The following is a 22,484-nucleotide window of genomic DNA, read 5'->3' on the forward strand; positions in this document are numbered from 1 at the left end:
TTATCACTTGGGCCTCATGAGGGGAAAAGAAAGAACAGGGGGCAGAGGAGGAGCATGGGGGCAGCTGGTTGCCTAAGGAGAAGGGTCTCAGGGAAGGGGTATTCGTTCGTTTTCACACTGCTATAAAGAAATACTCGAGACTACGTAATCGATAAAGGAAAGAGGTTTAATTGACTCCCAGTTCAGGGAACTTACAGTCATGGCAGAAGGTGAAGGGGAAGCAGGCACCTTCTCCACAAGGCAGCAGGAGGGAGTGGAGAACCAGGAAGTGCCACACTTTCAAACCATCAGCTCTCCTGAGAACTCCCTCACTATCGGGGAGCAGCAGGGGGGAACCTGTCCCCAGGTCCCATCCCCTCCCACCAGGTTCCTCCCTTGACACAGGAGGATTACAATTCCAGATGAGATTTGGGTGGGGACACAGAGCCCAACCTGAGGGTCTCAGTCTGTCTTGCAGCTCCCCCGGTGCTGAGGCTGACTGCAGATCTGCTGGCAGCACGCGGGGACTCTGCCTGTGTGCCCCCACCTGCTCTTCCTGGGGGCGGTGGCTGCTTCCTCGAGAGGAGGGTGGATCTGCTCTCCTGCCCACCCCTCTCCAGGGCCTTTTGAAGCCCTGGCCACGACCTCCCAGGGTAAGGCCAAGACACCGGGCTCCTTGCCCTTCTTGCTGCTTGGGTGACAATCCTGGGGTCATCCATAGGCCCCATCACTGTTCCTGCTTCTAAATGGAGAGTATTTTGGCACATCTTCCTGGCGGAGCCCGGGGCCTCATCCCTGTTATTTATTCTATCTCGGTAAAGCCAGGTGAAGACATCTGGGCAAGGAGATAGTAGAGTGGCCCCCAGGAAGGGTGGGTGGAGGGCGCTGGCCTTTGGGCTTGCCTGGATCAGGGTGGGAGGGGCAAGGTTACCAGGAAGCAGGGCTGTCAGGGCTAAAATCAGGAGGCGGTAATAATGCTGGTGGGGGGACAGGGCTGTCTGGTTGGCTTGGGGTGGGGCATGAGAGCCAAGGTTTGTCAGCACGCAGAGGGGTGGCTGACTCATGGATTAGGGGCTGTAGAACCCAGTGGTTGCCCTTAGCTCCTGGATCCTGGGAGACTTCTGGAGCCTGGGTGTGGGGCAGCCTAGGGGTGGAGGTGGGGCAGACAGGGGTAGGGGTGGGAGAGGAGGCCTTGCATGGCAGGGTGCAGGGTAGGAAACCAGCCAGGGGCCAGTTTGCATTGGCGGCTCCCATCCCCATCCCCACCCGCAAGCCCACCCCTACCCCCACCCTGCTGCAGAGACGGGCCTGGGCTGCTGTCCTCTGCTTTGGCCTCAGCAGATCACAGGATGGAAGCTGGCAGCCCACTTCCTGTGGGCGCACCACTCGAGCCAGCTGTGACCTGCAGTTTCTGCTTCCTGGAGGGTGGGGCGCCCACTCAGGAGAGCACAGCACACCCCACACCCCTCATTTCGAGGATGCTGGGAGGTGGGGACCAAGGTCCTGCAGCCCTGTGCTTGCGCTATGAAAGGTAGCCTGGGAGTCCTGTGTCCGCCCATCCACGTGGGGCCCCAGGAGCCTGAACAGTGGCAGGCAGAGAGACGAGGAGGGAGAGAGAAGAGGAAAAGAAGGAGAAAGAGAGATGGGGAGAAGGGAGACAGACAGAGAGGGGAAGAGAGATTAAAGAGACACAGGAGGCTGAGAGGAAAAGGAGCGAGAGAGAGGGGGAGAGACACAAAAGGCAGAGAGACAGGGAGAGACGAGCATGAGTAGGAGGTCGGGTCACTCTCGATCCCAGTTCCCAGTGAAAACCGTAGGTCGCCATCACCTAACTACGCTTGCAATAAAGTCTTCTGCCTCCTGCTTACAGCCTTAGAACCCCTTCTCCGAGAGAATAAAATCTTTGACCGTTGCCCTCTCTCACCGGAGTTTGCTTGTGTCTTCTGATGAACTGTGATGTCTCACCTATCGAGTTCCTGGGCTCAAGGATCCATGAAAAGCCGACACCTCTTTAGGGGAAGAAGCTCTGCAGTGCCTCATCTTACTAGGCTCCCCAGGAAGCTTGTGAACTTGGCTTGTGCCCTAAGCAGCCGAGTATGTGCCGGGCCTCTGCTTCTCTCTTTCAGTAAGAGGGAGAAACAAGAGACTGAAGCATGGTCTGCAGAGAAGGCACTTGTGCAAACACCAGGAGAATGAGGGGCCTGAGTTGTCTTCATTTCTCCTAAAAACACACATTTCCTCCCAGGCCACCCTAGTGAGGGCATGAAGCACAGCATGTGTGTGTGTCTGTGTGTATGTGTGTGCAGGTATATGCCTGTGTATGTATGTGCGTGTGTGTGTGCAGGTATATACACGTGAATGTATTTAGGTGCATGTGTGCAAGTATATGCATGTGTATGTATGTGCATGTGTGTGTGTGTGTGAGTGTGTTGCAGGGCTTTACAGTGGACAGGATGTGGGAGGGCAGCTGCAGCTCCAAGCTGCAAGTCTTTCTGATAGAATGGTTAAGATTCCCTGGACCACAGAAAGAGTGTTTTCATTTGCACCTATTTTTATTAGCATTTAAACCTGTATTCTTTGTAGCATGTAAAGCTTAAGTTGCTTAACTATTCTTAGAAACCTTTACACCAGCGGTCCCCAAACTTTTTGGCAACAGAGAGCAGTTTTCTTGAAGACAACTCTTCCATGGACCTGGGAGAAGGGGAAGGGATGATGCAGAGATGGTTCAAGCCCATTACATTTGTTGTGTGCTTTATTTCTATTATTATTTCACTGTAATATATAATGAAATAATTACACAACTCACCATAATATAGACTCAGTGGGAGCCCTAAGCTTGTTTTCCTGCAACTACATGGTCCCATCAGGAGGTGATGGGAGACAGTCACAGATCATCAGGCATTAGGTTCTCATAAGGAGCACGCAATCTAGATCCCTGGCATGCGCAGTTCACAGTTGGGTTCTATGAGAATGTAACGGCACCACTCCTCTGACAGGTGGCAGAGCTCATGCGGTAATGCGAGGGATGGGGAGCAGCTGTTTTTACAGATGAAGCTTTGCTCACTGGCTGGCTGCTCACCTCCTGCTGTGTAGCCTGGTTCCTAACAGGTGGGGACCCCTGATTTACCCAGTAAGATAAACACATTATTATGTCAATTGAAATTATTCACCCTGCACCACCCAAAATTATTGTGCATACCTACACCCATCCAAGGGTCCAGTAGCACACTTTGGGAGCTGTAGACAGTAAGCCTGGAGCTCCACTCAGCACTCCATCTCTCCACCATCTGTGGGCTAACAGGCTGTGTTAGTTTCCTAGGGCTGGTTTACAGTACCACAGACTGGGCACCTTCAACAACAGAATGTTACCATCTCGCAGCACTGGAGGCCATGGGTCCGAGATCCAGGTGTCAGCAGGGTGGGTCCTTTCTGAGGCTGTGCAGGAAGGCTCTGTTCCAGGCCTGTCTCCTCATGCGTGTATGGACGTCTTCCCCCTGTGACTCTTCATTAACGGTGATTCTGGTGAGGGCTCCGCAGATCTTCTTTTGAAGATCTCACTGTAGATTGCTTGGGACATGCTGGTCTTGTGTCTGAGTACACATTAGTGAGTATTTCTGTGAATAGTGGTTATGAAGTGAATACTAAGCTCCTTTTTTTAAAGAAAAATACTACTTGACCTTTTATTTCATGTTTTGTGTTTTGAGATCTAATTCACGGAACAGATTTTACAGTTTATTTACCTAAATGTTTGTTAAGAGTTCAGATATAACTTAACTCCTTTTAAATATATCTTTAGTTATGCTTGATAAGAAAAATTCAAATGAAGATTGTATTCTAGTATAAATTGTTGATTTTATAATGACATTAAATATTAAAGTTATTTATTTTTGTGCCACCCTTTAGAGTGAAGAAAAGTTCACTTTTATCATCGAGGAGTGTGATAACCCTCACTCTGTTACCTTGTTGGTTAAAGGACCAAATATGCATACTCTCACACAAGTCAAGGATGCCATAAGAGACGGACTTCGTGCTATCCAAAATGCCATTGAAGATGGTAAGCTCTTGTGATTGATATGAACCTCACATATATGTGTGTGTATGTGTATATATACACATACACACACACCTATGTATGCATATATATGTATATATATGTGTGTGTGTGTGTGTGTGTGTGTGTTTAGACAGAGTCTTGCTCTGTTGCCCAGGCTTTAGTGCAGTGGTGTGATCTCAGCCCACTGCAACCTCCGCCTCCCAGGTTCAAGCGATTCTTCTGCCTCAGCCTCCCAAGTAGCGGGGATTACAGGCATGCACCACCACACCCGGCTAATTTTTTATATTTTTAGTAGAGATGAGATTTCGCCATGTTGGCCAGGCTGGTCTCGAATTCTTGGGCTCGAGTGATCTGCCCTCCTTGGCTTCCCAAAGTGCTGAAATTACAGGTGTGAGCCACCACGCCTGGCCTTTAAATTTTTTTTAATTTTATTTTTAAATTTTAATCTATTTAATCTATTTATTTATTTTCAGACCAGGTTTTGAAACTGGCTAATTTTTGTACTTTTGGGAGAGATGAGGTTTCTCTGTGTTGCCAAGGTCGGTCCTGAACTCCTGGGCTCAAGGGATCCACTTGCCTTGGCCTCCCAAAGTGCTGGGATTACTGGCATGAGCCACTGCGCCTAGCTGCAAACCTCACATATATATCTTTTTCTCGAGACAGGGTCTTGCTCTGTCACCCAGGCTAGAGTGCAGTGGCGCAGTCATGGCTCACTGCAGCCTCAAACTCCTGTGCTCAAGTGATCCTCCCACCTCAGCTGGATGATAGGTGCATGCCACCACACCTGGCTAATTTTTAAATTTTTTTTTTGTAGAGATGAGGTCTCTCTGTGTTGCCCAGGCTCGTCTTGAACTCCTGGCCTCAAGCAGTTTTCCCCCCTCAGCCTCTCAGAGTGCTGGGATTTATAGGCATGAGCCACCACATTCAGCCCATGTTGAGCATCTTTTAATGTGCTTATTTGCCCTCCACGTATCTTTGGTGAATTTTCTGTTTAAATCTCTTGCCCTTTTAAAAAATTGGATTGTTGGCCATGCACAGTGGCTCTCACCTGTAATTCCAGCACTTTGGGAGGCCAAGGTGAGAGGATTGTTTGAGCCCAGGAGTTGGAAACCAGCCTGGGCAACATAGCAAGACCATGACTCTATACACACACACAAATAGCCAGGCATGGCGGTCTGTACCTGTAGTTCCAGCTGCTTAGGAGGCTGAGGCAGGAATATCACTTGAGCCCCAAGAGTTTGAGGTTACAGTGAGCTATGATCACACCACTGCACTCCGGCCTGGGCGACAGAGCGAGACCCTGTTTCCAGAAAGACAAAAAGAAAAGAAAAGAAAAAAATTGTGTTAAGTTTTCTATTGTTGAGTTTGAGAGTTCTTTGTATGTATGTTGGGTACGAGTGCTTTTTCAGATAATGATTGGCAATTTTTTTCTCCTCGACGGCTTATTTTATTATTAACAGTGCTTTTCAAAGAGAAGTTCTTAATTTTGATGAAGTCTAATTTATTATTTTTATTCTCTCATGGATTATGCTTTTGGTGTGGTAGCTAAAAAATCTTTACCTAACCTAGGGTCACAAAGATTTTCCTCTAAAAGTGTTACAGTCTTATGTTTTACATTTAGGTCTGTGATTCATTTTAACTTTTGTATATGGTGCAAGTATGGATACAAGTTCATTTTTTTCATATAAAGGTATCAGATTGTTTTAGTCTTATTTGCCGAAAAGACTTTACTTTCACCACCGAATTGCCTTTTCTCATGTATAAAAAATCCGTTTTTCATATTTGTGTGGTTCTATTTCTGTGCTCTTTTTTCTGTTCTACTGATGCATTTGTCTATTTTAATGTTAATATCATACTGTCCTGACGACTGTAGCTTTATAATAAATCTTGAAATCAGTATTGTTAACTCTCACGTTTTTTGTTTTTTTTTTTTTTAAGTTATTTTGGTCATTCTAAGTCTTTGGCGTTTCCATATGACTTCCATATGAATTTTAGAATCAGCTTGTCAATTTCTACCAAAAAGACTGCTGCTGGGATTTTGATCAGAACTTTTTTTTTTTAGAAAGGATCTTACTCTGTCACTCAGGCTGGAGTGCAGTGGCTTGATCATGGCTCACTGCAGACTCGACCTGCTGAGCTCAAGTGACTCTCCCACCTTAGCTTCCCAAGTAGCTGGAACCACAAGCATCCACTACCATGCCTGGTTAATTTTTTTTTTATTTTCTGTAGAGACAGCGTCTCATTATGTTGTTCCCCAGGCTGGTCTCAAATTCCTGGGCTCAAGCGATCCTCTCACCTTGGCCTCCCAAAGTGCTTCGATTACAGGTGTGAGCCACTACACCCTGCTTGATTGGAATTTTATTAAATCTGTAGATCAATTTGGAGATAGTTGATTATTTTAATAATGAGCCTTCTAACTCATGAATATCATCCTATCTACTTGAGTCTTCTTGAATTTATCTCAGCAATATTTCATAGTTTTTAGTATATGAGCCTCACACACTTTTTTCCATATTTATCTCTATATATTTCATTCACTTTGTTGCTATTGTATATGTTATTTTTAAAATTTCCATTTCTGATTGTTAGTTGCTAATATATAGAAATATATTTTATTTTTGTACATGGATCTTGAATTCTGCAACCTTGCTAAATCACAATTAGCTTTCTTATAGGCTTCATTGAATTGTCTATATAAGTGATTACATTGTCTGCTAATACAGTTATACTTTTTTCTTTCCAATATGGGTATTTTAAAATTTTCTCCCTTATTTCATGGGCCGGAACCTCCAGAATAATGTTGACTAGAAATAATGAGAATGGACATCCTTTCCTCATCGCTGATCTTCGGGGGAAAGCATTCAACCTTTCTCTATTACGTATGATGTTAGCGTTAGCTATAGGTTTTTACCAGGCTGAGGAAGTTCTCCCTTCTGCGCCTAGTTTGCTGACAAATTTTAATCAAGAATAAATGCCAGGCTGGGCGCGGTGGCTCATGCCTGTAATTCCAGCACTTTGGGAGGCCGACACGGGTGGATCACCTGAGGTCCACAACACATAGTGAGACCCTGTTTCTACCAAAAAATAAAATTAAAAATTAAAAAAATTCATGAGGTGTAGTGGCATGTACCTGTAGCCCCAGCTACTGAAGAGGCTGAGGTGGGAGGATTGCTTGAGCCCTGGGGATCAGGCTGCAGTGAGCTGTGATCACACCACTGCACTAAAGCCTGGGCAACAGAGCAAGACCCTGTAGAAAGAAAGGAAAAGTGACCAGGCACGGTGGCTCACGCCTATAATCCCAGCACTATGGGAGGCTGCAGGCAGGCGGATCACCTGAGGTCAGGAGTTCAAGACCAGCCTGACCAATATGGAGAAACCTCATCTCTACTAAAAATTCAAAATTAGCCAGGTGTGGTGCCGCACACCTGTAATCCCAGCTACTTGGGAGGCTGAGGCAGGAGAATCGCTTGAACTCGGGAGGCAGAGGTTGCAGTGAGCCAAGATGGTGTCATTGCACTCCAGCCTGGGCAACAAGAGCAAGACTCCATCTCAAAAAAAAGTAATAATAATAATAAAGAAAAATAAGGAAAGAAAGGAACGGAAAGGAGGAAATGAGGAAGGAAGGAAGGAAGAGAGGAAGGAAGGAAGGGAGGAAAGGAGGGAGGAAGGAAGGAAGGGAGGGAGGGAGGGAGGGAGGGAGGGAGGGAGGAAGGGAGATTCTTAACCCAGTCTGAGAGAGTCAAGGCCTCCTGAGGCTACAGCAGCTAAGCTGAGACTCACCGGTGAGTAGGAGCCAGCCAGTAGAAGGGGGCTGTGAGGTGTGGAGGATCTTCCAGGAAGAGGAAAGGCACAAAGGTAGGACACAGTGTGGGGTCTGCAGAGAACCATAAGCAATTTGTTGGGAGGCCGAGAGTGCTAGAAAGGAGGTAGGAGAGGGACAGGGCCAGGCCTTGTAGGATTTTACTTATGTATATTATATGCCTTTGTGTCATCCAAATACATAACAAAATGCATTCTACACAGCGGGCCTTCCATAAATACTTTCAAAAATGAATACAATGATTGGCTGGGCACGGTGGCTCACACCTGTGATGCTAACAGTTTGGGAGGCCGAGGCGGGTGAATCACCTGAGGTCAGGAGTTTGAGACCAGCCTGGCCAACATGGTGAAACACCGTCTCTACTAAAAATACAAACATTAGGACGGGTGCGGTGGCTCACGCCTGTAATCCCAGCACTTTGGGAGGCCGAGGCGGGCGGATCACGAGGTCAGCAGATCGAGACCACGGTGAAACCCCGTCTCTACTAAAAATACAAAAAAATTAGCCGAGCGTGGTGGCGGGCGCCTGTAGTCCCAGCTACTTGGAGAGGCTGAGGCAGGAGAATGGCATGAACCCGGGAGGCGGAGCTTGCAGTGAGCCGAGATTGCGTCACTGCACTCCAGCCTGGGCGACAGAGTGAGACTCCGTCTCAAAAAAAAAAAAAAAAAAAAAAAAAAAGAACGCGGGGCTCTATGTTTCCCAACTCTCCTGCCCCAGTAAACAAGGATGTCTCGCCCTAACCGAACTGGCAGGTGGAGGCAAGACAGCCACTGAGCAGGCACGCTCACCAACTTCTCTTGAACCTAGAAGAGCATGCAGGGCTGTGGAGGCAGCTGTTTAGAGATCTGAGGTATCTCCAGGGACCACCAGGGAAAGGAGACGCCAATGTGGCCAACCCTTGGCAGCCACACCCCAAAAGCAGAGGCTGCCCCCCCAGGCCGCTGGGTACACGCTACCTGGTGACGCCATCTTTGATGTGGTAGAGCAGACACTCAGACATCAGAGGGTCTTCGTTCAGGTTCACCAGGTGGGGAGTCTAAGCGGGGAGAGAAAGGTGGTCAGGGGGAGCCAGCCAGGGGGCGCTATGGAAAGGAAGAAAGGGAGCAGTGGGAGGAGAAACCCCTCCAGGCCTGGCACTGCCAGCTGCACCCCCTCACTCTGGAGAGCTCTCCTGCCTTCTGTACTTCTCCCATCGTCATCCCTCCACCCTGATGACATTCTTTGGTTCCCACCTCTCACACCAACCGCTTTCGGGACAGCCTGATCCACCCTCTCCTCACACGGGGGGCCTACAAAAATCACCCCACCCATCCTGCTGCATCCAGGTCAGCAACCCTTCCCAAGGCCTGTCTCTTCAGAAGCACCTCGACCCACCAGGCTCCCTGACCAGAAGCCCCGGACCCCCTGCATTCTCTTCTTCTTCCCTATATTCCTCTGTCTCAGGTCCCATCATTTCTTTCCTCAAAATGTACCTTGCAGCTTCTGGAGAGTTGGGGGAGACTGAGTAAGCAGACTGGTACTCCCCACCTTTCATCAACCTTGAATTTCCTACACACATCAATTACTTTCACAATTTAAAAATAAAAAGTGTCACTTCAACTCAAAAGCAAATGGAACAAACATGTTTCTTGAGGCAGACTCCCTGACTCTTCCACAGTGACTACCCCTCCCTCGGCTGCTTCACCTCAAGCCTGGGTCCCTGCAGCACCCGCCTGGGGCTGTCCCTGCCTAAGGCCCCAGGCCAAGTCCATCCTGAACACCTGAGTGATTGTTACGCTGCTCTGTGCTGAAAACCCGGCCCATTCCCTTCTCCCAAAGCTCTTTCTCCTGACTTGTTTCCGTTACAACAGCCCTGCCCTTGCTGGGCAGTACTCTGGGTGGCATACAGACCATGCTGCCTCTGTACCCCCATGCTGCCTCTGTACCCCCCGCTGCCACGCCTGGGGAAGTCTCCCTTCCCGCCAGCTGCTGCCCTGCCACACACCTGTCCATCCCTCAGCACCACCCTGCCCCAGGCCCACCTGCCTTCCTGCCACCCCTCAGGTCTCCCAGCTTCCTGTCCACACCTCGCTATGGCCATGTCTTTGCTTCGCTGCTGAGACCTCTCCAGCTGGAACCCCAGCCCCGCTGGACTTGAGCCTACTTTTCCCCCGGCATCCCTGGGCCTCCTCCATGTCCTGGCTCTAGTCCACCTGTCCAAGCCCCCCTCCCAGGCCTCTCTCCCGGACTCTGTACTTCCACCCAGCGGACCCCTGAGCACTCCCTCCAAAGCAGGCCTCCTGTATCCCTGACTGCCAATGTCCCCAACAACAGCCTCCCAAAGTGCTGGGATTACAGGCGTGAGCCACCGTGCCCGGCCCATTATGAGTTCGTACTATATTCTCCTTGGGCCGGGCATCGTGGCTCACACCTGTAATCCCGGCACTTTGGGAGGCCAAGGCGGGCAGATCACAAGGTCAGGAGATTGAGACCATTCTGGCTAACACGGTGAAACCCCGTCTCTACGACAAATACAAAATATTAGCCGGGGGTGGTGGTGTGTGCCTGTAAACCCGGCTACTTGGGAGGCTGAGGCAGAAGAATCGTATGAACCCGGGAGGCAGAGGTTGCAGCGAGCCGAGATTGCACCGTTGCACTCCAGCCTGGGTGACAGTACGAGACTCCGTCTCAAAAAAAAAAAAAAGAACTCATAATGAAGGCTGCCTCTGAGAGTGGAACTTAAGGGTGGGAAGGATGGAGGGTTACTTTTTTTTTTTCTATAACAAAATGCTGTAAACTGAGAGACGTAACTTCTCACTGTACACACCTTTTAGAACTATTAGAATGTCCTCTCTGGTGTGTATTACCTTTGTAAGAACAATTAAAACAAGAACCCCCTCCTTTGGTCTCCAGGCTTTGGCAGGTGGCATCTCTGCCAGCTCTCCAAGGAAGAAACCTCCACCCCACCAGTCTCCCCACTCCTTTCTGCTTTTTCTCCATCCTTGCAACCGTGGTGGATGTGGCCCAGCTCCAGGTATACAAAGGTGGCTGGAAGCCATGCTGAGGGCATCTTGTAGCCCCTCTTTCCACCTAGGTGTGGCTGGGTCCCAGAAGAGTCTGGCTCCCTCAGAAGGACCCCAAAGCCCCAGACAAGACCCCAGACAAGCAGCCTGGCCTGCTGCCCACAGCTCTCTCACTCCCTCACTGTGGCTTGGGCCAGGCAAGACAAAATCCCTCTCCCCTTTTCCGAACAGGGGTTCAGTGATCCCGGCTTGCTTAGTCCCCCAGATGGACCTGACTTTACAAAATAGAGAGAAGCCTTGTTCTGGTAACACATCACCTCTTCCAGGCAGCCCCCAGTGACCCTGTCTGGCTCAGAGCACAGTGTATCTGACTTAGGGCCTGATCATCTGCTGCTTCACACCATGGTCCAGACAGGCTGGGCTGGTTCCCTGGTGGAACTGGAAGTTCATGCTCTGCTCAAACTGGCCTCTGCACCATCCCTTCATTGGTATGCAGCGGTACAGCGGTGCTGGCTGTCTATAGCCAGTGCCCTTTCTGACTGGTCAGTCCCTGTGCCGGATGGTTATTAATATTTGGAGTATCTTTCTGCCTCCACCTGAGCCTGACCTCTCCTGCCCTGCTCCTTCCTTCCTTTCAGCAAAGATTTATTAGGCACCTAAAACCTGGCGGCAGGCACGTGTCAGGCACTGGCGTGTCCCACTCACCCCAACACATACCCCAGGCTGTTCAACCTCATGGTGGCCCTACTCCTCCATACCCCCCAAGTCCTTTGCCACCTTTCAGGTTCCACTGTCCAAACCACCTTCTCTAGGAAACCAGTTGTGGCATAGCTCCAAGCTACACGGGTGCCTCCATCTATAACCAACCTCTCGCTGCACTGGTAACCACTGTCTTACAATGCAGGGCTCACGCCTCCTCTATTCCCTTTAGTCTTGTCTTCCCAAGTTATCCTTTTGAAAAATAGATTTCTTTAGCTCTCTTTCTGAGTATGCACAGAATACAAAACACAAGTGATACAAAAGCATGCACAGTGCCTCAGTCTCTATCCCAACCAACCTCCGATTTCCCAGGTCCTCTCCCTCTCCTGAGGCTGACTGTCAAGTGGCTGGAGGGAGAAGGCAGGGATGACTAGACAACACAGAGAGGAGGTGGCAGCGGAGGGGACAGAAATGATGGACAGACAAGCCGGGGACCTCAAAGGGAGTGATCAGGGACAGCACTCACTACCCTGCACATGCTGCCTCTCTTCTAAGCATCCAGTGAGCTCTCTAGGCCTCCTCGCCCGATTCCTCACTCACCTTCTTTGGAGAGAAGACGCCCACAGTTCCCCCATCCTCCCGGACGGCCACCCCCATCTCAGCCAGCAATGCTTCTCTGTGGGCAGAGGGGAGGCAAATGTCAGTCTTACCTTCACTGCCTGTGACCTCCTTCCCTGTGGGGCCTGACCTCCCCCACAGCCTCCAACTCCTCCCAGGACCCCAGCTGTCGGCCCTCACACCTCTCCATCCTCAGGGCTTCTGTCTTGCGTAGCTTCTCCTCCCACGTCTCATTCAGCTCAGCTATAATCTTCTCTGTCTCCTGGGGGCCTAAGGGTGGGTAGGTTTCAGGATGGTCTGGGACAAGCAGACCCAGGGTAGGGACAACCTACCCTGGGGCCACGCTACTCCTAGAATTCCTTCTTTCTCAAGCTTGACTTTGGAGAAGTGAACTCCCAGGAACGCCCAGACCCCCAGCCCTTGCCAGCTCCAGCTTCCCACCTGCAGCCTCTCCATGGCTTCCTCAGGCCCAATCTGGGGCTCCGTGTTGGGGGAGAATGACGGCTCCAGCTCCCCATGATGTGTGGTGGGTGATGAGGGTGAAACTGGAGCCGGGGGAGATGACACAGCTGGCAGGGCGCCTCTGACACTCCCTTCTTCCGTCTTCAGGCCTGGGAGGGAGCTAGAGGAAAAAGAATGAGGCTAAGGAAAGGAGCTGATGAGAGACATGCAGGAGACCAAGAGCTTCACAGAGGACCAGTCTGTAAGGACTACAGAAGACCGCTGGTCAGCCTCCTACCAGGCAAGGAGCGAGCCCTCCTACTGCAGCCACGACAAATGGGCACCCAGTCTCTCTGCTTCAACTCCAGGGGTGGAGAGCTCATTACTGAAGGAGGCGGCCAGTCCTTCCCACTATTAGATGACTTGCACCATCAGAAAATTCTTAGGTGGGGCTAGGTGTGGGGGCTCACACCTGTGATTTCAGCACTTTGGGAGGCCGAGGTGGGTGGATCACCTGAGGTCAGGAGTTCGAGACCAGCCTGGCCAACATGGTGAAACCCCGTCTCTACTAAAATACAAAAATTAGCCTGGTGTGGTGACGGGCGCCTGTAATCCTAGCTACTTGGGAGGCCGAGGCAGGAGAATCACTTGAACCCAGGAGGCGGAGGCTGCAGTGAGCCGAGACCACGCCATTGCACTCTAGCCTGGGCGACAGAGCGGGACTGTCTCAAAAAAAGAAAATTCTTAGCTGGGCCAGACACAGTGGCTCACACCTGTAATCCCAGCACTTTGGGAGGCCAAGGTGGGCGCATCACCTTAGGTCAGGAGTTCAAGAGCAGCCTGGCCCATCTAGAAACCCCTGTGTCGAACTTTTCTTTTTTGAGATGGAGTCTCCGTCACCCAGGTTGGAGTGCAGTGGCGAGATCTTGGCTCACCGCAACCTCCGCCTCCTGGGTTCAAGCGATTCTCCTGCCTCAGCCTCTCGAGTAGCTGGGATTATGGGCACGTGCCACCACACCTAGCTAATTTTTGTATTTTCAGTAGAGGTTTCACCACGTTGGTCAGGCTGGTCTCGAACTCCTCAACTCAGGTGACCTGCCTGCCTTGGCCTCCCCAAATGCTGGGATTACAGGCATGAGCCACTGTACCAGGCTAAAACCCCCGTCTCTACTAAACATACAAAAATGAGCCAGGTGTGGTGGCGGGCGCCTGTAATCCCAGCTATTTGGGAGGCTGAGGCAGGAGAATCGCTTGAACCCAGGAGGTGGAGGTTGCAGTGAGCCAAGATCGAGCCACTGCACTCTAGCCTGGTGACAGAGCAAGACTCCGTCTCAAAAAAGAATTCTTAGCTGTGTTGAGCTGAAACTGGCCCCACGTCATGTGTGCTGGTGTTTCTAGTTCTGCCCTCTGGGATAAAAAGCCTTACTGCTTTCTCTTCTGCAAGAAAATCCCTCAAATGTTGGAAGGCAAACAGCCTAGCTACCTCATCCTTCTCTTTCCAAGAACACTCATATTCCCCACACTGTGCCCCTCAGCACCCTGACTATTCTCAATGGGATGATCTCAAGACTGAATGCAGGGTCCATTCCTGACCCAGTCAACATGGATTACACATCTTCTGATTTGGACACTATTTCCATCAGTGAGGCTGAGCCTGACATGCTAGAAAGCACTCCACTGAGATCTGTTAGGCTATGGTCCACTTCGACTCTGACGTTTTGCAAGAACTTCTGTCAAGAAAGTCACCCAGTAGCCTAGCCTCTTCTTAACAATTTACTGTTTGACCTGTAAGTATATATTGCCATTTTTTCCTGTAATGGTCATTTTATTAGTTCCAGGAGCCTGACAGGTCCCTCTGGATCCTGATTCTCCCCTAGAGAATTAGTCCCTCCTAGCTCTATAACATCTGAAGACATACGTCCCCTCTGCACATCTGTGTCCACGTCACTGAGCACATGAAGGGTTTCATAGTGCGTCGTCCCTCCCTGGCTCCAGGACTGGGCAAAGGCAAGTGAGGAGGGATGGGGTGGGCCAAGGGGCATCCCTGAGCTGACCCTCCCTGGAACCTCGACCTTCCAGAGCAGAGGCTGACAGTCCCTGAGCCATCAGCAGTTCCCGCAGCCGGGCTACTTCCTCCTGCAGCTCTCTAATCAGCCGGGCATTAGGGTCCTCGTTGATGACGGCATTGCAGCGGATCTGCTTGGTGCAGTCAGCATACCTGGGTGACAGAGGAGCAGGGTCGGTGAGGCCTGGGGGCAGGGGACCCTTGGTCTGCTGTTTCTCCTTCCCCCTCTCCCAGGTCTCAAGATATTGTGGCAGGGCTCCGGGACCTCCCCCGTCTCACGAGCAGGGTCCTGAGCAACTCGCCTCTAAACTCCTGGCACTTTTCCTACGCTGCCCCATCCCTGCTAGAGCCAGAAGCCCCACCTGAGGGTGCTGAGAGTCTCCTCGTAATCGATGTCAGCAGGGCTCAGGGCTGCCATCATTGCTGTGAGTTCCCACCTGTGAATGGAGTGCAAGGAAAAGCTTCAGCTGAGGGAGGGGCTAAGAAAAGTCAAACCAGGTCATGGGGCTGGGGCCCACTGCCCAGGCGGGGGTCTTATAGGGTCATGGTCTGAGGTACGGGAATCTAGGGTGGTAGAACTAACCATGACATCTGGTTATGGGAGGGAATGAGGTCAGGGAGATATATCTGCAGGACAGTCACAGAAGCGTGGAAGGGGGATGAAGTCAGCAGTGCAGCAGTGGGTGTGAGATCAGGGATCAGGGATCAGGCAGGGGTCATGAGTAGCCAGGTCAGTGAGGTCATGAGTAGCCAGGTCAGCGAGGCCCTTGGCTTGACGGCAGGGTATGGCCTTGTTCTCAGCATCAGGAAATCTTCAAAAGGATGTTCCCTTTGAAGGGTGAGGGGGAGAAGGAAGACAACGGGATTTGGGATTCTCGGCACAGCAAGAGGATTTGTCAGACGTATCAAAAGAGTCTGTGGGATGTGTCAGGGTCGGCAGAGAGAGAGGAAGAGGCCCTCACCCAAATTTTCCTTGAGCAGCCAGGTGAGCACAGAGTCCCTGTAGGGGATAAAATCCGACTTCCGCTTCTTTGATTGCTGGGGGATAAAAAGGGGAAGGAGGTTAGGGTGGGTCACCCCCCTTTCCCAAGCCCTTCTCTTTCCAACACCCAGGTCTCACCATATCTGCAAGGGCCGAGATCACCTTCCCTAGTGTAGTCAGGGACTTATTGATGTTGGCTCCCTCCTAGAAAAGGATGAGGAATGTGGGGATGAGACCCTCCTCTCCCAATCTGATCCACTTCCCCTTCCTACCTCCCCAGTGAGAGTCTCAGGTTCTGACTGGAGACCTCCACACACACCCCACAACACTGCCCCACAACAAACCACCCTCTGAAGCCCCCTCACCTTCAGGCGCATGCCCTGGGCCCGAGGAGTCGGCTCGCTCACTCCCAGCAAGGTCCACCAAACTGATCTGACTGACCTGGGGTCAGAGGAAACAGGCAGGAGATAAGGTGTGGGTGGGGGATGAGGCAGGCAAATCAGGGAAGCACCCAGCAGGAATGTGGGCAGCTGGCAAGGGCTAGAGAGGGCCAGGAGGAGGCGAGGGAGGAGGCCGGGGGAAACAGAATACGTGACAACAGTGAGACGGTGGTTACTCGCTCAATTACAAATAGCTACAGGCCCACCGCAGGCATGGACAAGGGACACACAAGGGATCCGAGCCCTGTCCTGGGTCTCGTAAGAACAGCCGGGTGCGGTGGCTGACATGTGTAATCCCAGCACTTTGGGAGGCTGAGGCGGGTGGATCACCTGAGTTCAGGAGTTCAAGACCAGCCTGGCCAACACGGCGAAACCTCTTCTCTACTAAAAATACAAAAACATTAGCCGGGCCTGGTGGCACATGCCTGTAATGCCACGTACTTGGGAGGCTGAGGTAGGAGAATCACTTGAACCCAGGAGGTGGAGGTTGCAGTGAGCTGAGATCGCACCACTGCACCACTGTACTCCAGCCCGGGTGACAGAGCGAGACTCTGTCTTAAAAAAAAAAGACAAGCAAACAGTAGAGGGGGACAGGCTAATCTGATGGAAAAACAGGGTGGGGGTGGGGCGCGGTCATGGAAGTCCTGAGGAGGCACTCAACCCAGCAAGGGCAGGGAGGGCCCAAGACCCTTCTACCATGTCACTGTCCCTATTACCAGGGGAGGTTGCGTCCGGCGCGGGAGCAGGGGCGATCCCACCTTCTCCGAGTCTAGCCCCATGGGCTGGTCATGGCAGTGCTGTGTGAAGACGGTGGTAAAGACGGCATGGGAACGGCTGCTGGTCTCATTCATGTTGGTGGCAGCCACAGTCCTTGGGGGCAAAGGAAGCAGTCACTGGATCCTGCCTCTCACCTTCCCGACCCTGGCCCCCTTGCCCTCTGCTCCATCAGCCTGCCTCACCGTGCTTTATTTCCACAGTCCATGAGGTCAGCAATGTCTGCGTAGGAGGTCACAGCCAATCTGGACACGTCCTGCACGTAGGGGCCCAGGATGGGGTGCTCCCGGACCCGCAGAGAACCCCGACTCTTGAGGTTCAAGAGGTCTCGTACCCGCTCACAACAGATCTCCATATAGCTCACCTGAGTGGGAAAAGCAAATGAGAAGTAACAAAACTAGCCACAACAATGACAACGAAACTTAATCTGACTCCACTGGACATGATCCAGGTGACTGCAGCCAATACACAGTGCGAAGCATTCTGCGGATGCTAGCTCAGCGACCTGCCCAACAAGCCAGGAGGTACATCCGATCATTAGCATCTCCCAGATGAACATACGAAGCTGAAGGACACAATCACTGCCCCAAAGTCACAGTCAGTAACCAGCAGAGCCAGGATTAGATCCCAGGCTGTCTGATTCCCGCGACGGCCCTCGGCAGTCTGGACCCCTCAGCCCCGCCACCATCAAGACCCGGGCTTACCGCCACAGAGTAGGATAGCTGAGCACTCTGGTTCTCACTAACGCGAGGGAAGAGGTCCTCACAGAGCTGGAGGGGGACACAGGGAAATACAGAGAAGCTCCTGCTCAGGGCACACCTGAACTGTCCAGCCACAGGCCAGGGCCAGTCCCAAGTGACCCCACTGAACCCTTACCACAGCCCCGAGGGAGGGGTTATTCCCATTTCACAGATGGGAAACAACCTCAGAGAGGTTCCCACTTGCCCAAGATCACAGGCTAGCATTCAGCCAGCCAGGGTGCAAACCCCAGGAGTCCTGACTCCCAAGCCTGTGTGCCAGGTTGCTATGCTGGACAGCCAGGGACAATTACGGTTAACTCTGTGATCCCAATCGGCATTTCTACACTTAACGCTCTACTGGTGGTACACAAGCCTGCAGGAGAACTATACTCACAAATCATTATGAAACCAAGTAAAATAGTAGTAAGTTGTAAAACTGGCGCTCGAACCCAAGGCTCACTGATGCCAAAGTCTTGCTCTTCTCACTGAGGCTCACTGCCTCTGATAGGGGCAAAGACCCTCCCACCCCAGAAGGTTGTCCAGCTTGCAGTCAACCTCTATCTCCCATCACCAATGGCCTCAGAGCCAGGTCTCTGTTCCATAATCCTCAGACCCTGGTCCTTCCTTCCTCAGACGGCAGCTAAAGACGCTCCTGCCCTGGCTGCCCCACCAGGTCCTAGGCATACCTGGGGCACGATGCCCTGCTGCCCTGGCTCCTGCCGCCCCATCATGGTATAGGATTTCCCAGCCCCGGTCTGCCGGTAGGCAAAGTCGCACACGTCGTAGCTTTCAGAGGCGTGGAGCAGCATCTCTTCTCCAATGTCCCGACACACTTGCTGCTGAGATGCAAACTGGGGGTCCTCTGCCTAGGAGAAAGTGGGGGCAGAGAAAAACAGAGGAACCCTGGATGTCTTTATCCTTCGTGTCTCTGTCCCAAGGGTCTTGCTTCCATCACTGGTGATTCCCCAAAGACCTGTGTGCCCTCTCACCCTCATCATTGTCCGTATCACCCCAAGGATCCTATCCAGCCCCTGCTAGTCCTAATTACCCCAAGGGATTCTGCCTTCCTGTCGAGGCCTCAATCATAGCCTAAGGGTCCTACCACCCCCACCCAGGATCATTCTCCCAATTCAGCTTGACTAATCCCCTGGGGGGTCCTATTTCTTAACATGTCCCCTCCCCAGGACCTACATCCACTGTCTCTCACTGCCTTGCTCTTCCCCCAGCCCAACAACCCACCGAAGTGTGTGACCAGTAGGAGTAGTCAAGGGTGAAGCTTTTGGGGGAATCCTTGCTCTGTTCAGGGTTGATGATGGCTGAGGGGCAGGAGAGGGTAAAGGAAGGAAAGTCAAGGTCAGGTACTCCCAGTCCCTGTCCATACCCCCACCAGCCCCTGGAATCCAAGCATCCCACTCCTCACCACTGTCCTGACTCATCTCTCCCCTTTAATATTCCCCACCCCCTCCAGCCACCAAAGCTAATTTTGGCTTCCTAGGACCCGCCCCCACTGAGCTGCCTCCCTGGATTGGGCAATGGAGGGCTCCAGGCCAACATTCCCCCTCCCAGGGACTGGGAACACGGGAAAGGCCAGCCTGCCCCAGCCCCCGCCCTTACGACTAGCACCTGCTCTGTGCCCAGCATAACCCTCCTCTTAGTTTGGCCTAGCGGGACGGGCCTGTGTGGTGGGCCCGGCTGGGCCCGGCCTTCCCTGCCTGTGCCCAGCCAGGCCCCGGGGACTCACTCACAGGTGGTGTTGCCCTGCATGCTGACCACACACTTGGCATCCTGGCTGGTCTCGCGGGCGTTCAAGGGCCGATCTCTCACTGCCACTTTCACCGAGGCACCAGCCATGGCTCCAGACACTCCTGCCCTCCTCAGCCGGAGGACAGAGAAAGGAGTGGTGGGGTCAGAACCACTGCGGGGACCCAAACATTGCCTCCCAGCTTCTTCCCGGAACCAGTCTCTTCACATCTCCCCCAGAGCCACCCAGACTCTCAAGGACCCAGCTCTCATTCCCTTGGCTTTCCTCCCAAATGTCACTGTCTTGAGAGACTCCCAAAGGTATTTCTGCCTCTCTCCCCAGCCATATACCAGCTTGCAGGAACCTGGGCGGTCTCCCCCAGAGTTACCTGGCGTCCTGGCCCCAGACCAGGTGGGATGTATCAGTTCTGGCTGCCACCGGCCCTCGAAGGGGGAGCCCCATCCTACTCCTGGGGCCTGGCCACACCAGCTGGGGCTCTGGGAGATACCCTGGTTGTGGGGGAAGAGTTGTTAGGAGGCACCTGTGGTTCCAGAGACCTGTCTGGGGTTCCCAGGTTGGAGGGCCAACGCTATCGGGGGAATAGTAGGAAAAGTACGGACAGCTGACCCTCTGGAGTGGCTGAATGCAATGTGAATCCAAGGGCAGGGACGGTGATATTTTTATTCCTTGTCACTCGCAAATGTACTGAACGTTCAGATAGAGGACAGAGAGAGAAAGAGGCTGGACAGAGGGCAATTCAGAGAGGGGCACATGAGCAGAGACGTGAGGGTGGTGGGAAGAGAGAGAGGAGGGGCAGAGAGTCACAGACACCAAGAAAATTAGAGAAATAAAACAAAAGGCAAGCCTGAGGTCATGCTATGAAGGAAAGAATGGGAGAGGAAAGGAGGAAGACACACAGCACAGCAAACACAAGGTGTTAAAGAGGCAGGACGGGGAACTCCGGGGCCAAAGCATAAACTGGGAGCCCAGAAAAGAGACCAGAGAGGAAACTGCAAATGCAAAACCTGTCCTAAAATTCCCCCACAGGGTCGGCAAGGGAGAATCCAGTTCCCACCTGAGGCCCACAACCTACATGCACCAGGCCGGTAGTGCGGATGGGCAAAGTCCAAGGGCTGTAGGTAGGGCCCAGGACTGGGATCCACAGGGCCAGCTGTGTGGGCTCTAAGCCCCTTGCCCAGCCCCCAGCACTTCCTCCACAGGATCCAGGACAACAGGCAGGGGAGGGTGGGGTCATCCTGTAGCCATCAGACCAACCCTCAGGGCTCCACCCTTGGGGCGCCCAGAAATACCTGTGTTTGAGAGTAGAGGGTCCCTGGGGCCTCCCTGAAAGGCAGAAAGAAAAGGAAGCCGGCTGGCTGGTGCCAGCCCCAGCCTGGGGCTAGTGCTATGGCGTCCACTGCCCTGGGGAAGGTGCCAGGCTGGAGCCCAGGAATGTGGGTGATCGGGTGCCCACACCCTGGGAGGAGAGGCTGAACAGCCCACGCCCATGGACAACAGGGAGGAGGACCACGAAGAGGGATAAAGGATGCTGAGCCCCCTCCTGTGGCCCCAGTGGGCCCCAAACTCCTGTCACACTGGGCCTCCCCTCACCAGTCTTCCTGGGCAGAGCATGGGAGGGTGAGGGGCTGGTCTGTCCCAGGACACGAAGGGAGTAGCTGGAATCACAGAAGCTGGCTCAGGAAAAACAGCCCTGACCCCCTAGACCCTGACCAGGGGAGGGAAGGACACTGGTGGGGACAAGCGATGGTGACGCCGTTGCTGCAGCTAATGGGACAAGGAATGGGGTGGCACGGCTGGGGGCCAGCGGGGTAAAGGAATAGAGGTAGGGACAGCGGTCGGCCGGTGCGGCTGTGAAGCAGCCGTGGGGTACAAGGAGGATACTGGGCGGCTGGGGTGGGGCCAACCGGCCCGGAAGGGGGTCTTGGGCCACCTGCACCTTGCCCACCCGGCGGTTCTCACACAGGTACCCGCCCGGCCTCTCAGGGCAGCCATGCGGACCCGTCCTCCTGTCCAGCCAGCCGGCGGCCGCCCGGGCCTGGCACCTCTCTGCGCCTCCACGGAACAAACAGCACATGATCCCGGCTCTTGAGCCTAAATCGCGGCGCCGGACCCCGGCTCCCCGCTCCCCAACCCGGCACGTTCCTCCGCGGGCGTCCCTTCCCTCCCCCTTCCCCAGCCCTCACCTCGGCGCGGCGGGGCTCCCGGAGCAGCTCGGCGGAGAGGGACAAGCTTTCTGGGAAGCGTGAGGCGAGAGCGGGAAGGATCCGGGGCCGGTTCGGAGCTGCCCCCGCCCCTCGCCGGGTGCCCGGGCGGAGGACTCGCGCCCCGGGGGCGGCAGCAGTAGCGGCGCCAGCGGCCGGCGCCCGCCCGGGCAGCGCGAGCTGGGGCGGGAGCGAGGAGCGGGGGAAGCGCGGGCGCGCGCGGAGGGGCGGGTGCGCGCCGTCCCGGGAAGGATCCGGAGCGACCCGGGCTACTCTCGTCAAAGGGGCAACGCTCCCGGCCCGTGGGGCCCAGCGAGCGGGAACGTGGGGACCGAGCTGCGGACGCAGAAGGGCGAGCAGACGCCGCAACCCAGGCGGGTTGCAGACGCCTGAGGAACACGGAAACATCGGGGACTGACCCTCGGGGGCACCCAGGCCCCGGCCCAGCGCACGTCGCCGCCGTGGGAGGCGCGTCCAGGGGGCGGAGCCTCCCGTCGAGGCCCGCCCAGAAGGCGGTTCCGCCCAGGCCCCGCCCTCAGGCGAGCACCGCCCGCCGGCTCCTTCCTCGGCTCCAGCCGCCGTCTCTCTCCTCTCCGCCCCGCCGAGTTCTAGCATTCACGGCGCAGCTGCTTCAGGTGCTGGGGCCAAGTGCGGCCGGCCGTGGCGCGGCTACTCGGGCGCTCTGTCCCCGCCTGGCCCTCAAGTTCGTGCGCTCCGGACGCCGCCTCAGGCCCAAACAACCCCTTCAGGCCCGGGTGCCGCCTAAGGCCGGAGCTGCCCTCTCAGACCCGGGACTCCCCTCAGGCCCCAGCCTGCCCCTCGGCCTGGGCCCACCACCTCAGGGCCCCTCTCGAGGGACGCAGCCCCCAGTCGTGCCCTCGGGATGGGCTGCCCGGAAGGTCCGGCC

At 53.7% G+C, this 22,484-nt stretch overlaps 1 protein-coding gene across 1 annotated transcript; it reads right to left on the reverse strand.

Annotated features, from left to right (window-relative positions):
- Positions 1-148: 148 nt before the first annotated feature.
- Positions 149-22,200, reverse strand: LOC129469444 (kinesin-like protein KIF1C). Its single transcript, XM_063629948.1, is given in 21 exon segments — positions 149-2,670; positions 3,349-3,481; positions 7,814-7,948; positions 8,810-8,889; positions 12,155-12,230; positions 12,355-12,434; positions 12,614-12,783; positions 14,686-14,831; positions 15,041-15,116; positions 15,638-15,716; positions 15,799-15,864; positions 16,026-16,044; positions 16,046-16,101; positions 16,859-16,970; positions 17,060-17,238; positions 17,579-17,644; positions 18,301-18,476; positions 18,850-18,930; positions 19,360-19,479; positions 19,744-19,864; positions 21,560-22,200. Coding segments are annotated over 21 exon segments (2,673 nt in total). The 5' UTR covers positions 22,193-22,200; the 3' UTR covers positions 149-2,601.
- Positions 22,201-22,484: the final 284 nt, after the last annotated feature.

This window comes from Symphalangus syndactylus, chromosome 20, assembly GCF_028878055.3.
Source record: "Symphalangus syndactylus isolate Jambi chromosome 20, NHGRI_mSymSyn1-v2.1_pri, whole genome shotgun sequence".
Taxonomy (NCBI): Eukaryota; Metazoa; Chordata; class Mammalia; order Primates; family Hylobatidae; genus Symphalangus; species Symphalangus syndactylus.